This window comes from Entelurus aequoreus, linkage group LG03 (assembly GCF_033978785.1).
Source record: "Entelurus aequoreus isolate RoL-2023_Sb linkage group LG03, RoL_Eaeq_v1.1, whole genome shotgun sequence".
Lineage (NCBI taxonomy): Eukaryota > Metazoa > Chordata > Actinopteri > Syngnathiformes > Syngnathidae > Entelurus > Entelurus aequoreus.
The window spans coordinates 3278631-3293630 of NC_084733.1; the positions used below are offsets into that span (position 1 = coordinate 3278631).

Genomic DNA, 15000 nt, shown 5'->3' on the forward strand with positions numbered 1-15000 from the left:
GGAAACCGTGGAGAATGGCATTGAAAATATGGGAGGTATGGCCTTCAAGTTTGTTGTTATGTGTGTGAATGTTGTACATTCTACACCAAATAATCATCTACTATTATTATTATTATTATTATTATTATTATTCACAGATTACCCAGAATTCCTGGCTTTCTGGGACATTTTGCCCATTGAAAACCAACTTGCACAATTCCCATATTTCTCAACCAATTCAAACCATTCAGCAAAACTCTCACCTTGGACAATCAAACTACCATTTTCCAATTCCAGGAAATTTCCAGGAATTTTTACCTTTTCATTTAAGGTTTTAACAGTGCACATTTTCCAACCGTTTTTGACCATTCCACCTTCAAAACATTCCTCTTAGCTGGTTTTGTTTTCGTACAAATTCCCAGTTTTTCCAAAATTCCAGGAATTCCGACTGTTAAAAACTGTTACTATGCCAACATTTTTCAACCATTTTGAAAAATTCCAACACCAACCCATTCATATCATCTCGGACAATTGTGGTATTATATATATTTTCAAAATTTCCCGGTTTTCCCGAAATGCCCAGGATATTCCCATTCAAATGAATGGACATATTCATAGTTCTACAATTCCGCAAATTTTGCGTAATTTTTACCCGATTCCGACCTTTCAACCCTCCACACACACACATTACTCTTCTGATATTTCAAACCCAAAACATGTTTTCCATTTCCCCAAATATCCCAGATTACCCAGAAATCCTGGTTTTCCAGGTCATTGTGCCCATTGAAAATGAATGAGCCATTTTTCCAACCTGCCCATAACTCTCAACCAATTCAAACCATTCCGCAAAACACTCACCTTGGACAATCAAACTACCATTTTCCAATTTCAGAAAAATTCCAGGAATTCCCGGTTTTCACCTCTTCCTTTAAGGTTTTAACAGTGCACATTTTCCAACCGTTTTTTGACCATTCCACCTTCAAAACATTCCTCTTAGCTGGTTTTGTTTTCGTACAAATTCCCAGTTTTCCCAAAATTCCAGGAATTCCAACTGTTAAAAACTGTTGCTATGCCAACATTTTTCAACCATTTCGAAAAATTCCAACACCAACCCATTCATATCATCTAGGACAATTGTGGTATTATATATATTTTCAAAAATCCCCGGTTTTCCTGAAATTCCCAAATTTCTAGGAAATTCCCATTCAAATGAATGGACATATTCATAGTTATTTTGCGTAATTTTTACCCGATTCCGACCTTTCAACCCTCCACACACACACACACATTACTCTTCTGATATTTCAAACCCAAAACATGTTTTCCCTTTCCACAAATATCCCAGATTACCCAGAAATCCTGGTTTTCCGGGTCATTGTGCCCATTGAAAATGAATGAGCCATTTTTCCAACTTGCACAATTCCCATAACTCTCAACCAATTCAAACCAATTCGCAAAACACTCACCTTGGACAATCAAACTACCATTTTCCAATTTCAGAAAAATTCCAGGAATTCCCAGAATTCCCGGTTTTCACCTCTTCCTTTAAGGTTTTAACAGTGCACATTTTCCAACTGTATTTGACCATTCCACCTTCAAAACATTCCTCATAGCTTGTTTTGTTTTCGTACAAATTCCCAGTTTTCCCAAAATTCCAGGAATTCCAACTGTTAAAAACTGTTACTATGCCAACATTTTTCAACCATTTCGAAAAATTCCAACACCAACCCATTCATATCATTTAGGACAATTGTGGTATTATATTTTCCGGTTTTCCTGAAATTCCCAAATTTCTAGGAAATTCTCATTCAAATGAATGGACATATTCATAGTTATTGCGTAATTTTTACCCGATTCCGACCTTTCAACCATCCACACACACACATTACTCTTCTGATATTTCAAACCCAAAACATGTTTTCCCTTTCCCCAAATATCCCAGATTACCCAGAATTCCTGGTTTTCCGGGTCATTGTGCCCATTGAAAATGAATAGCCATTTTTCCAACTTGCCCATAACTCTCAACCAATTCAAACCATTCCGCAAAACACTCACCTTGGACAATCAAACTACCATTTTCCAATTCCAGAAAAATTCCAGGAATTCCCGGTTTTCACCTCTTCCTTTTAAGGTTTTAACAGTCCACATTTTTCAACCATTTTTGACCATTCCACCTTCAAAACATTCCTCTTAGCTTGTTTTGTTTTCGTACAAATTCCCAGTTTTCCCAAAATTCCAGGAATTCCAACTGTTAAAAACTGTTACGATGCCAACATTTTTCAACCGTTTAGAAAAATTCCAACACCAACCCATTCATATCATTTAGGACAATTGTGGTATTATATATATTTTCAAAAATCCCCGGTTTTCCTGAAATTACCCAATATTTGGGAAATTCCCATTCAAATGAATGGACAGTTCTACAATTCTAAAAATTTTGCGTCATTTTTTTACCGATTCCGACCTTTCAACCATCCACACACACACATTACTTTTCTGATATTTCAAACCCAAAACATGTTTTCCCTTTCCCCAAATATCCCAGATTACCCAGAAATTCTGGTTTTCCAGGTCATTGTGCCCATTGAAAATGAATGAGCCATTTTTCCAACTTGCCCATAACTCTCAACCAATTCAAACCATTCAGCAAAACACTCACCTTGGACAATCAAACTACCATTTTCCAATTCCAGAAAAATTCCAGGAATTCCCGGTTTTCACCTCTTCCTTTTAAGGTTTTAACAGTCCACATTTTTCAACCATTTTTGACCATTCCACCTTCAAAACATTCCTCTTAGCTTGTTTTGTTTTCGTACAAATTCCCAGTTTTCCCAAAATTCCAGGAATTCCAAATGTTAAAAGCTGTTACTATGCCAACATTTTTCAACCGTTTTGAAAAATTCCAACACCAACCCATTCATATCATCCAGGACAATTGTGGTATTATATATATATTTTCAAAATTTCCCGGTTTTCCCAAATTTCTAGGAAATTCCCCTTCAAATGAATGGACATATTCATAGTTATTGCGTAATTTTTTACCCGATTCCGACCTTTCAACCCTCCACACACACATTACTCTTCTGATATTTCAAACCCGAAACATGTTTTCCATTTCCCCAAATATCCCAGATTACCCAGAAATCCTGGTTTTCCGGGTCATTGTGCCCATTGAAAATGAATGAGCTATTTTTCCAACTTGCCCAATTCCCATAACTCTCAACCAATTCAAACCATTCCGCAAAACACTCACCTTGGACAATCAAACTACCATTTTCCAATTCCAGAAAAATTCCAGGAATTCCCGGTTTTCACCTCTTCCTTTTAAGGTTTTAACAGTCCACATTTTTCAACCATTTTTGACCATTCCACCTTCAAAACATTCCTCTTAGCTTGTTTTGTTTTCGTACAAATTCCCAGTTTTCCCAAAATTCCAGGAATTCCAACTGTTAAAAACTGTTACGATGCCAACATTTTTCAACCGTTTAGAAAAATTCCAACACCAACCCATTCATATCATTTAGGACAATTGTGGTATTATATATATTTTCAAAAATCCCCGGTTTTCCTGAAATTACCCAATATTTGGGAAATTCCCATTCAAATGAATGGACAGTTCTACAATTCTAAAAATTTTGCGTCATTTTTTTACCGATTCCGACCTTTCAACCATCCACACACACACATTACTTTTCTGATATTTCAAACCCAAAACATGTTTTCCCTTTCCCCAAATATCCCAGATTACCCAGAAATTCTGGTTTTCCAGGTCATTGTGCCCATTGAAAATGAATGAGCCATTTTTCCAACTTGCCCATAACTCTCAACCAATTCAAACCATTCAGCAAAACACTCACCTTGGACAATCAAACTACCATTTTACAATTCCAGAAAAATTCCAGGAATTCCCTAAATTACCGGTTTTCACTTCTTCCTTTAAGGTTTTAACAACCGTTTTTTGACCATTCCACCTTCAAAACATTCCTCTTAGCTGGTTTTGTTTTCGTACAAATTCCCAGTTTTCCCAAAATTCCAGGAATTCCGACTGTTAAAAACTGTTACTATGCCAACATTTTTCAACCGTTTTGAAAAATTCCAACACCAACCCATTCATATCATCTAGGACAATTGTGGTATTATATATATTTTCAAAATTTCCCGGTTTTCCAGAAATTTCCAAATTTCTAGGAAATTCCCCATCAAATGAATGGACATATTCATAGTTATTTTGCGTAATTTTTTACCCGATTCCGACCTTTCAACCCTCCACACACACACACATTACTCTTCTGATATTTCAAACCCAAAACATGTTTTCCATTTCCCCAAATATCCCAGATTACCCAGAAATCCTGGTTTTCCGGGTCATTGTGCCCATTGAAAATGAATGGCCCATTTTTCCAACTTGCCCATAACTCTCAACCAATTCAAACCATTCCGCAAAACACTCACCTTGGACAATCAAACTACCATTTTACAATTCCAGAAAAATTCCAGTAATTCCCGGTTTTCACCTCTTCCTTTTAAGGTTTTAACAGTCCACATTTTTCAACCATTTTTGACCATTCCACCTTCAAAACATTCCTCTTAGCTTGTTTTGTTTTCGTACAAATTCCCAGTTTTCCCCAAATTCCAGGAATTCCGAATGTTAAAAACTGTTACTATGCCAACATTTTTCAACCGTTTTGAAAAATTCCAACACCAACCCATTCATATCATCTAGGACAATTGTGGTATTATATATATTTTCAAAATTTCCTGGTTTTCCCGAAATTCCCAAATTTCTAGGAAATTCCCCTTCAAATGAATGGACATATTCATAGTTATTTTGCGTAATTTTTTTACCCGATTCCGGCCTTTCAACCCTCCACACACACACACACATTACTCTTCTGATATTTCAAACCCAAAACATGTTTTCCCTTTCCCCAAATTCCCGGTTTTCCCAGAATTTCCCCCCCATTGACAAAGAATGTGAAATATACACATCCCACATTTCTGGACCGACTTGAACCATTCCGCCACCCGCACACTCCACTCACCGTGGACATTCGAGCCAGCACGTTTCCCGGTTACAAAAATTACCCTGATCACCCAAATTACCAGGAATCTCCCCATTTAAAATGAATGAGGGGATACACAAACCTCTCCAAATCCGACATTTGTCATCCTTCCAACATCCGCACGCTCCACTCGCCCTGGACTCTCAAGCATGATCAGTTCGGCTCACGCGTATCGCCGACTTGCGCACATAAATTGCAAATTCTCGTTATAATGATTGCTAAAATTGTCTGAATTGTTTTGTCTTGCAGTTGCATTCTGCTCAATGATGGAAGGAGGAAACCTGGGCAAGCAGATTATTAAAATAAGCGACTAAGGACACTCAGCAGGAATATCTTGTATAGAACATTTTTATTCCACAGCACTATAAACCATGAATTGAAAAACAACATAACTGTGGTTTCTCCCTTTTTCCAGTAATAAATGCCATCAGTGATGTGTGTGAACATATTGAATGAGTGGACAGTGTTCATCATCATCATCATCATCATGTGCACGTGACTTGTGGTGCCCCCTAGTGGCGTGATCAAGCATGGTTAGGGGAGCTGTGCAGAATAATGCTGAGGCAATATGTTGGCCTTAAACATCCTGACGTGAATGCAAGCAAAATTAGTTGTCGTTAGATTGTGCAGGTGTACCTAATGTTGTGGCCCTGACAGTCTCGCTCGTGTGAAGTGGCCGCCCCTTATTATTGCAAATACGCAAGTAGCACTGCCATTCCTTTTGTGCTGCGTTTGTCGTAAAAGGGGTTTGAAGTAGGGATGTCCGATAATGGCTTTATGCCGATATGCCGATATTGTCCAACTCTTTAATTACCGATACCGATATCACCGATATATGCAGTCGTGGAATTAACACATTATTATGCCTAATTTGGACAACCAGGTATGGTGAAGATAAGGTACTTTAAAAAAAAAAAATGAATCAAATAAAATAAGATAAATAAATTAAAAACATTTTCTTGAATAAAAAAGAAAGTAAAACAATATAAAAACAGTTACATAGAAACTAGTAATTAATGAAAATGAGTAAAATTAACTGTTAAAGGTTAGTACTATTAGTGGAGCAGCAGCACGCACAATCATGTGTGCTTACGGACTGTATCCCTTGCAGACTGTATTGATATATATTGATATATAATGTAGGAACCTACCAGAATATTACTAACAGAAAGAAACAACCCTTTTGTGTGAATGAGTGTAAATGGGGGAGGGAGGTTTTTTGGGTTGGTGCACTAATCTTGTGTTTTTTATGTGGATTTAATTTAAAAAAAAAAAAAACAACCGATACTGATAATAAAAAAAAACGATACCGATAATTTCCGATATTACATTTTAACGCATTTATCGGCAGACCGATATTATCGGACATCTCTAGTTTTATGTGGATTTAATAATTAAAAAAAAACAAACAAACAAAAAAAACCGATACTGATAATAAAAAAACCGATACTGATAATTTCCGATATTACATTTTAACGCATTTATCGGCAGACCGATATTATCGGACATCTCTAGTTTTATGTGGATTTAATAATAAAAAATAAATAAATTTTTAAAAAAACCGATACTGATAATAAAAAAACCGATACTGATCATTTCCGATATTACATTTTAACGCATTTATCGGCAGACCGATATTATCGGACATCTCTAGTTTTATGTGGATTTAATAATAAAAAATAAATAAATTTTTAAAAAAAACAATACTGATAATAAAAAAACCGATACCGATAATTTCCGATATTACATTTTAACGCATTTATCGGCAGACCGATATTATCGGACATCTCTAGTTTGAAGTAATTCTGGAAGATGTTCCCTGACAAGTGATGTCATCCAGCCCCGTCACCTCGTCCCCAAACTCGTCAAGTTATTTGTCATTAATTAATTACGTGTAATTAAACCGTACCCCCATTGTGTTTGTTAATGTTCTGCTCCGCCGCTCCCAGTCTGCGGAACGCTCTTCCCTGACCACCTGAGGGCACCACAGACTGTAGATGCTTTTTTAAAAAAAAAGGCTTAAAAATAGATTAGATATATGCGTGCTAGTTCTATTTTTTATTTTATTATCTTTTTTTATTTTTTATTTTTTTTAAATGCACTTTGAGGTTGATTGCTCAATGGAAAGTGCTTTTTACAAATAAAATCTATAATATATATTATTAATGTGTAATTATACCATAACCCATTGTGTGAATCTCTCTGGAACTGTCACATTTGTTTGTGTTTTACAAATATTATAGTTTAACTGTTAGTTTTTATGTTCTTACTGTCTTGTTATCCATAATCTCCCCAAACGTGTCAGCTGTGCTGCAAAAATGTTTTGTCTATTAGTGTTTGTTATTCATAACAAGCCCCCACCTTGTCACATTTGTTAGTGCTGCAATTTCTTATTGTTTTGTTAAGTATTACAGTTTTTGTTGTTGAATCAGTTATTATTCATAACCAGCGCGCCGTGTCAAACTCTCCCCAAACTTGTGCCATTTGTTTGTGCTGCAACACTTTTTATGTTAACATTTTTATTATTCATAACATTGTCAAAATGTCCCCAAACCAGTCCTAAGCGCTCGTGCTGCACATTTTGTTGTCTAACTCGGGTGTCAGCAACCCGTGGCTCTCGAGCCGCATGCGACTCTAATATATATATATATATATATATATATATATATATATATATATATATATATATATATATATATATATATATATATATATATATATATATATATATATGTGTATATATATATATATATATATATATATATATATATATACACATATATATATATATATATATATATATATATATATATATATACACATATATATATATATATATATATATATATATATATATATATACATATATATATATATATATATACATATATATATATATATATATATATATATATATATATATATATATATAAATACTTGACTTTCAGTGAATTCTAGCTCTATATATATATATTTTTTTATTTTTTTTTTATTTTTTATTATATATATATATATATATATATATATAAAAGAAATACTTGAATTTTAGTGTTCATTTATTCACACACACACACACACACACACACACACACACACACACACACACACACACACACACACACACACACACACACACCTACTCATTGTTGTACTTGAAAGTACAATACTTTGTTAAGGGTTGAATTGTCCATCCTCTTTCTATTCTCTGTCACTATTTTTCTAACCATGCTGAACACCCTTTTTTTTTTTTTTCATGCGACTCTTTAGTGCCGCCCTAGTGGCTCCCTGGAGCATTTTTTAAAAAGGGTTGAAAATGGAAAAAAGGGGGAAATAATTTGTTTCTTTTTGTATGTTTGAGGACAAACATGACACAAACCTTCCCAATTGTTAGAACTACCACAGTTTAATTGTTGGTCGACATCCTTTTGTCCTACTCATTTCGGCGGTTCTTGAACTCACCGTAGAGTGGACTGTGACGCAACAGTTTGTTTACATGTACAATCTTCCACTCCTTTGTCTCGTTTTGTTCACCAAACGTTTTATGCTGTGCATGAATGCACAAAGGTGAGCTTTTGTTGATGTCGTTGACTTGTTGGAGTGCTAATCAGGCCTGTTTGGTCAGTGCATGACTGCAAGCTAATCAATGCTAACATGCTATTTAGGCTAGCTGTATGTACATATTGCGTCATTGTGCCTCGTTTGTGGCTATATTTGATTCCCTTTACTTATGTCCTCTGTGTATTTAGTTTACTTTTAATGACAAATTATCTGTATGTAATATTGGCTGCATGTCCGATAGTTGTTCCAGACCACAGCAAACATTACCTAGCTTGCCAAAGATTGTAATAAATGTACTAAAAGAAGACAGCCTGCTGCTTCCTTTAACTTGGACACACACATCTTTACCTTTGGTCATTTCCAGGAGTTATCTCACCCTCTGGGAAGTTTTACTAATGTTTTCCAATGTTGTAAAAATGTGTAGAATAAATATTATATTTCAACATCAACACAGAAACAAATGAAATGCGACACAGTCATTTTGATAGTAGGCTAATCTAGCTACTTACATCATGTGTTGCCATCATTATAACACTTCTATAAGTCTTTTTATTATTTTGCAGCTCCATACAGATTACTTTTTGGTATTTTTGGTCCAATATGGCTCTTTCAACGTTTTGGGTTGCCGGCCCCGGAGTTAGAAAAATCTAAAATTGTAGCACAAATGTTTGGACAAGTTTGGGGGAATGTTGACCGGGTGTGTGGGCTGGTTATGAATAGTAACACGTTAATAACATTTAAACAAGTGGGCTATGTTTGGGGAGATTTGGACAATAGTCAGAAAATGTATTTTAGAACAACTTAACATAACAAACATAAATGTTTTGTTATTTTTAATAGTTGCCTTGACATGTGAGACTCTTTCATGTTGTTGTTTTCTAAAAAAAAAAAAAAAAAAAAAATTTTTAAATAAAAAAAAATAAATAAATTTTTTTTTTTCTTAAAAGCTATGTTTGGGATGATAAAGACGTACTGTATTTTTCGGACTATAAGTCACAGTTTTTTTCATAGTTTGGCCGGGGGTGCGACTTATACTCCAGAGCGACTTATACTCCAAAAAATACGGTAGGCTAATATAGCTAATTAGCTCCTTACATCATGTGTTGCCATCATTATAACACTTATATAAGTATTTTTTATTTTTTGCAGCTCCATACAGATTACTTTTTTGTATTTGTGGTCCAATATGGTTCTTTCAACATTTTGGGTTGCCGCCCCCTGAAGTAACCTGTTAGTATTACATACAAACGATAATAGTTAGACAAATCCGAAATCGTAGCACAAACGTTTAGACAAGTTTGGGGGAATGTTGACCGGGTGTCTGGGCTGGTTATGAATAATAACATGTTAATAATAGGGATGTCCGATAATGGCTTTTTGCCGATATCCGATATTCCGATATTGTCCAACTCTTTAATTACCGATACCGATATCAACCGATACAGATACTGATATATACAGTTGTGGAATTAACACATTGTTATGCCTAATTTGGACAACCAGGTATGGTGAAGATAAGGTCCTTTTTTTTTTTTTTATTAATAAAATAAAATAAATAAATTAAAAACATTTTCTTGAATAAAAAAGAAAGTAAAACAATATAAAAACAGTTACATAGAAACTAGTAATGAATGAAAATGAGTCAAATTAACTGTTAAAGGTTAGTACTATTAGTGGAGCAGCAGCACGCACAATCATGTGTGCTTACGGACTGTATCCCTTGCAGACTGTATTGATATATATTGATATATAATGTAGGAACCAGAATATTAATAACAGAAAGAAACAACCCTTTTGTGTGAATGAGTGTAAATGGGGGAGGGAGGTTTTTTGGGTTGGTGCATTAATTGTAAGTGTATCTTGTGTTTTTTATGTTGATTTAATTAAAAAAAAAAAAAAAATTTAAAAAAAAAAAACCCGATACCGATAATAAAAAAACCAATACCGATAATTTCCGATATTACATTTTAAAGCATTTATCGGCCGGCCGATATTATCGGACATCTCTAGTTAATAACATAAAAAAAACCTAATAGAGTAAAAAATTGTAGCACAAACAAGTTGGCTATGTTTTGGGAGATTTTGACAAAAGTCAGAAAATGTAACAAACGTACATGTTTTGTTATTTGTAATAGTGTCCTTGATGGAGGTGCAACTTCACACATATTTCCTTCTTAAAAGCTATGTTTGGGATGAAAAAGACATGATTGTATGAAAAGACAGTTTGGCCACTAGAAGTACTTTGCACAATGTTAGAATACTTTACCCCCCCCCCCCCCCAGTGCATAAAGAGTGGAATCACACTAAATGATCATCATAAATTAAAAAAAAACAACAGCATCGAGGTTCATTTCACAGCTAAAACACATTCACCTTTTGTTGTTTTCTGCAAGCCACCGCACGTTCTACTTTATATTCCTGCTTTCTTAGTGGAGCTACTGTGGAGTATAAAAGATGTCCTACAGAGACTTCCTGAGAATCCTGTCTGGCCGTGGTCACGTGAGAGGGAGGATATGATGCGTGATTGTTAGGCGAGAGAAGAGTGTAAACCAGCTTCTTATTGATTGTTGGCACGTCCAGCTGTCACTAGCAGGGCTTCTTGCACGCGTCCTTTGGCAGTGGCGGGCGAGGTGGTGGCGGCGGCGGTGGTGGCGGCGGCGGGCCAAGGCAACACTTGGAGGGGAGAAAGCGCTAAAGCTCATGTAAACAAGACAATGGTTGGTTTTTAATGCGTGTGCACCAGGGGTGTTCAACGTGTGGCCCCCAGGGGACATTTGCAGCTCATTTTTTATTGGCCCGTTCTTAAAACACTACGACGAAGAAAGATAAAAAAGTGGAAAATGTAACAATGTTGACTCAAAGTGCCATGCAGTTTTTTCTTTATTACTCGAAGTAGGTAAGATGTTTATTAGCCTCGCTCCTTTTTGTACTTGGAAAAATGACAGAGAAAGGCTGATTTTTTTTTTCCAAGTACAAAATGATTTTTTGACCGGTTTGACATTTTTGCTCTCCCAGGGCTTGTGGAACTCAGTCCCAGGCGGGATTTTTGACCATTTTCAGCCTTTTGGCTTCTTTTTTCCTTTTACTTCCCGACTTCCCTGTCATCCTTTTTGACATTTTGGTCATTTTGGCTCTTCCCGGGACTTATGGGATATTTGATAATTTTCGGCATTTTTCACATTTTCGGCTGTTTTTGCCTTTTTCTTCCCCGCTTCCCTGTGAGTGTGACAGTATTTGGTGAACATCGTTTTGTCCTACTAATTTCGGCGGTTCTTGAACTCACCATAGTGTGCACTGTGACGCAACAGTTTGTTTACATGTAAAATCTTCCACTGTATTTTTTTCTAGATGGACAGACCTGAAGTTGATCTACAGATTAAAGCGTTTGAAAAAAAAACCAGATATATTGTATTGGTTTGGAAAATGAAAAATAACAAAATGCCTTTCAGAGAAAGGCTGATTTTTTTTCTAAGTAGAAAATGGAAGTAGGTAAGATGTTTAGCCTCTCTCCTTTTTGTACTTGGAAAAATGACAGAGAAAGGCTGATTTTTTTTTTCCAAGTACAAAATGATTTTTTGACCGGTTTGACATTTTTGCTCTCCCAGGGCTTGTGGAACTCAGTCCCAGGAGGGATTTTTGACCATTTTCGGCCTTTTGGCTTCTTTTTTCCTTTTACTTCCCGGCTTCCCTGTGCATCATCCTTTTTGACATTTTGGTCATTTTGGCTCTTCCCGGGACTTATGGGATATTTGATCATTTTCGTCATTTTTCACATTTTCGGCTGTTTTTGCCTTTTTCTTCCCCGCTTCCCTGTGAGTGTGACAGTATTTGGTGAACATGGTTTTGTCCTACTAATTTCGGCGGTTCTTGAACTCACCATAGTGTGCACTGTGACGCAACAGTTTGTTTACATATAAAATCTTCCACTGTATTTTTTTTAGATGGACAGACCTGAAGTTGATGTAGGGATTAAAGCGTTGGAAAAAATAATATATGACTTATTTTGAACATTTTTATGACAGACTCTTCCTGGCACCAAACTTCAGGGGAGCCCTAAAGGTAAAAAAAAAAATTCTAAGTAGAAAATGGAAGTAGGTAAGATGTTTATTAGCCTCGCTCCTTTTTGTACTTGGAAAAATGACAGAGAAAGGCTGATTTTTTGTTTCCAAGTACAAAATTATTTTTTGACCGGTTTGACATTTTTGCTCTCCCAGGGCTTGTGGAACTCAGTCCCAGGAGGGATTTTTGACCATTTTCAGCCTTTTGGCTCCTTTTTTCCTTTTACTTCCCGGCTTCCCTGTGCGTCATCCTTTTTGACATTTTGGTCATTTTGGCTCTTCCCGGGACTTATGGGATATTTGATCATTTTCGGCATTTTTCACATTTTCGGCGGTTTTTGCCTTTTTCTTCCCCGCTTCCCTGTGAGTATGACAGTATTTGGTGACCATCGTTTTGTCCTACTAATTTTGGCAGTTCTTGAACTCACCATAGTGTGCACTGTGACGCAACAGTTTGTTTACATGTAAAATCTTCCACTGTATTTTTTTTTTAGATGGACAGACCTGAAGTTGATCTACAGATTAAAGCGTTTGAAAAAAATTATATATCACTTATTTTGAACATTTTTATGACAGACTCTTCCTGGCACCAACTTTAGGGGAGCCCTAAAGGTAAAAAAAAATAAAAAATTTCTAAGTAGAAAATGGAAGTAGGTAAGATGTTTAGCCTCTCTCCTTTTTGTACTTGGAAAAATGACAGGGGAGCCCTAAAGGTAAAAAAACCCCCAAAAAAACAATATATTGTATTGGTTTGGAAAATGAAAAATAACAAAATGCCTTTCAGAGAAAGGCTGATTTTTTTCTAAATAGAAAATGGAAGTAGGTAAGATGTTTAGTCTCTCTCCTTTTTGTACTTGGAAAAATGACAGAGAAAAGCTGATTTTTTTTTTCCAAGTAAAAAATGATTTTTTGACCGGTTTGACATTTTTGCTCTCCCAGGGCTTGTGGAACTCAGTCCCAGGCGGGATTTTTGACCATTTTGGCCTTTTGGCTTCTTTTTTCCTTTTACTTCCCGGCTTCCCTGTGCGTCATCCTTTTTGACATTTTGGTCATTTTGGCTCTTCCCAGGACTTATGGGATATTTGATCATTTTCATCCTTTTTCACATTTTCAGCTGTTTTTGCCTTTTTCTTCCCCACTTCCCTGTGAGTATGACAGTATTTGGTGAACATGGTTTTGTCCTACTAATTTTGGCGGTTCTTGAACTCACCATAGTGTGCACTGTGACGCAACAGTTTGTTTACATGTAAAATCTTCCACTGTATTTTTTTTTAGATGGACAGACCTGAAGTTGATCTACAGATTAAAGCGTTGGAAAAAATAATGTATGACTTATTTTGAACATTTTTATGACAGACTCTTCCTGGCACCAAACTTCAGGGGAGCCCTAAAGGTAAAAAACAAAACAAAAAAACGATAATTGTATTGGTTTGGAAAATGAAAAATAACAAAATGGCCACCGCGTGCATGGATTTTTCAGTGTGGAAAAAGTTTGGACACCCCTGGTGTACACGTGTGCTCACTGCAGCATTACACTGAACATGCGCTGTATAAAACATGGCGGGAGAGAGAAAGCGTGTGTGTGGCTTACTGTCAAGACAGCGGCATGCTCTTGCTGCCCAGGAAAGGGGCGGGGCATGTCCAGGCGCGGTAGACCAGCAGCACGCCCATTCCGAGCGCCCACATGCGCACCGGCGACAGGAAGAAGGCCACAGGGCCGTAGGTCTCCAGCAGGAAGTAGCAGGAGTGGGCCTGCCAGGTGAGCAGCAGCAGCATGAGCAGGTGCACACCTGCGCTCCGCCAGCGGCAGCCCGGCCGCAGCAGCATGGAGCAGAAGGTGTTGCCGCGGCAACGGTGGTGGAGGGTCCAGCACAGGTAGAAGGTGAGCGGCATGTTGAAGAAGAGCAGCTAGAGGACAGGAAAGGGAAAACAAATCGTTATTTGAAGTTTTGCTTCAGACTTGGCAAGCGTAGTAGTTTAGGTTTGTGAGTTGCCATCTTGTTGAGCGTGATTCTGTCTTTAAATTGTTTGAATCCTTCTCTGCGCTCCATTGTTCAGACGATATCATCCTGTCTCGTCACAGTTGTACAAATGCAGTTTTTTCCAAAGGGGACATGCACCAATGACCCGCTTCAGAAACGACAACAACAATTTCCTTGTTGATGCAGACAGGCCAAAGAAAAAAAGCCCAGCAAAGCACCATCTTGAAAGTAAAGTTGTCTTGATACCAATATTTTAGTACCAGTACCAAAATGTATTTCGATACTTTTCTAAATAAAAATGTCATTATTGTCTTTATTTGAACAAAAAAATCTTAGTGTACATGAAACATATGTTTATTA

At 36.5% G+C, this 15000-nt stretch overlaps 1 protein-coding gene across 1 annotated transcript in view; it reads right to left on the minus strand.

Moving 5' to 3' along the window:
• Positions 1-8074: 8074 nt before the first annotated feature.
• The window catches only part of LOC133646012 (transmembrane protein 62-like), a 49333-nt gene continuing 42407 nt past the window's right edge, over positions 8075-15000 (minus strand). Inside the window, exons 14-15 of the mRNA XM_062040951.1 lie at positions 14250-14566; positions 8075-11273 (exon numbers count right to left, since the gene is read on the minus strand). Of these exons, the coding sequence (XP_061896935.1) occupies positions 14252-14566 (315 nt within the window). The 3' untranslated portion in view covers positions 8075-11273; positions 14250-14251. The remainder of the gene's footprint in view (positions 11274-14249; positions 14567-15000) is intronic.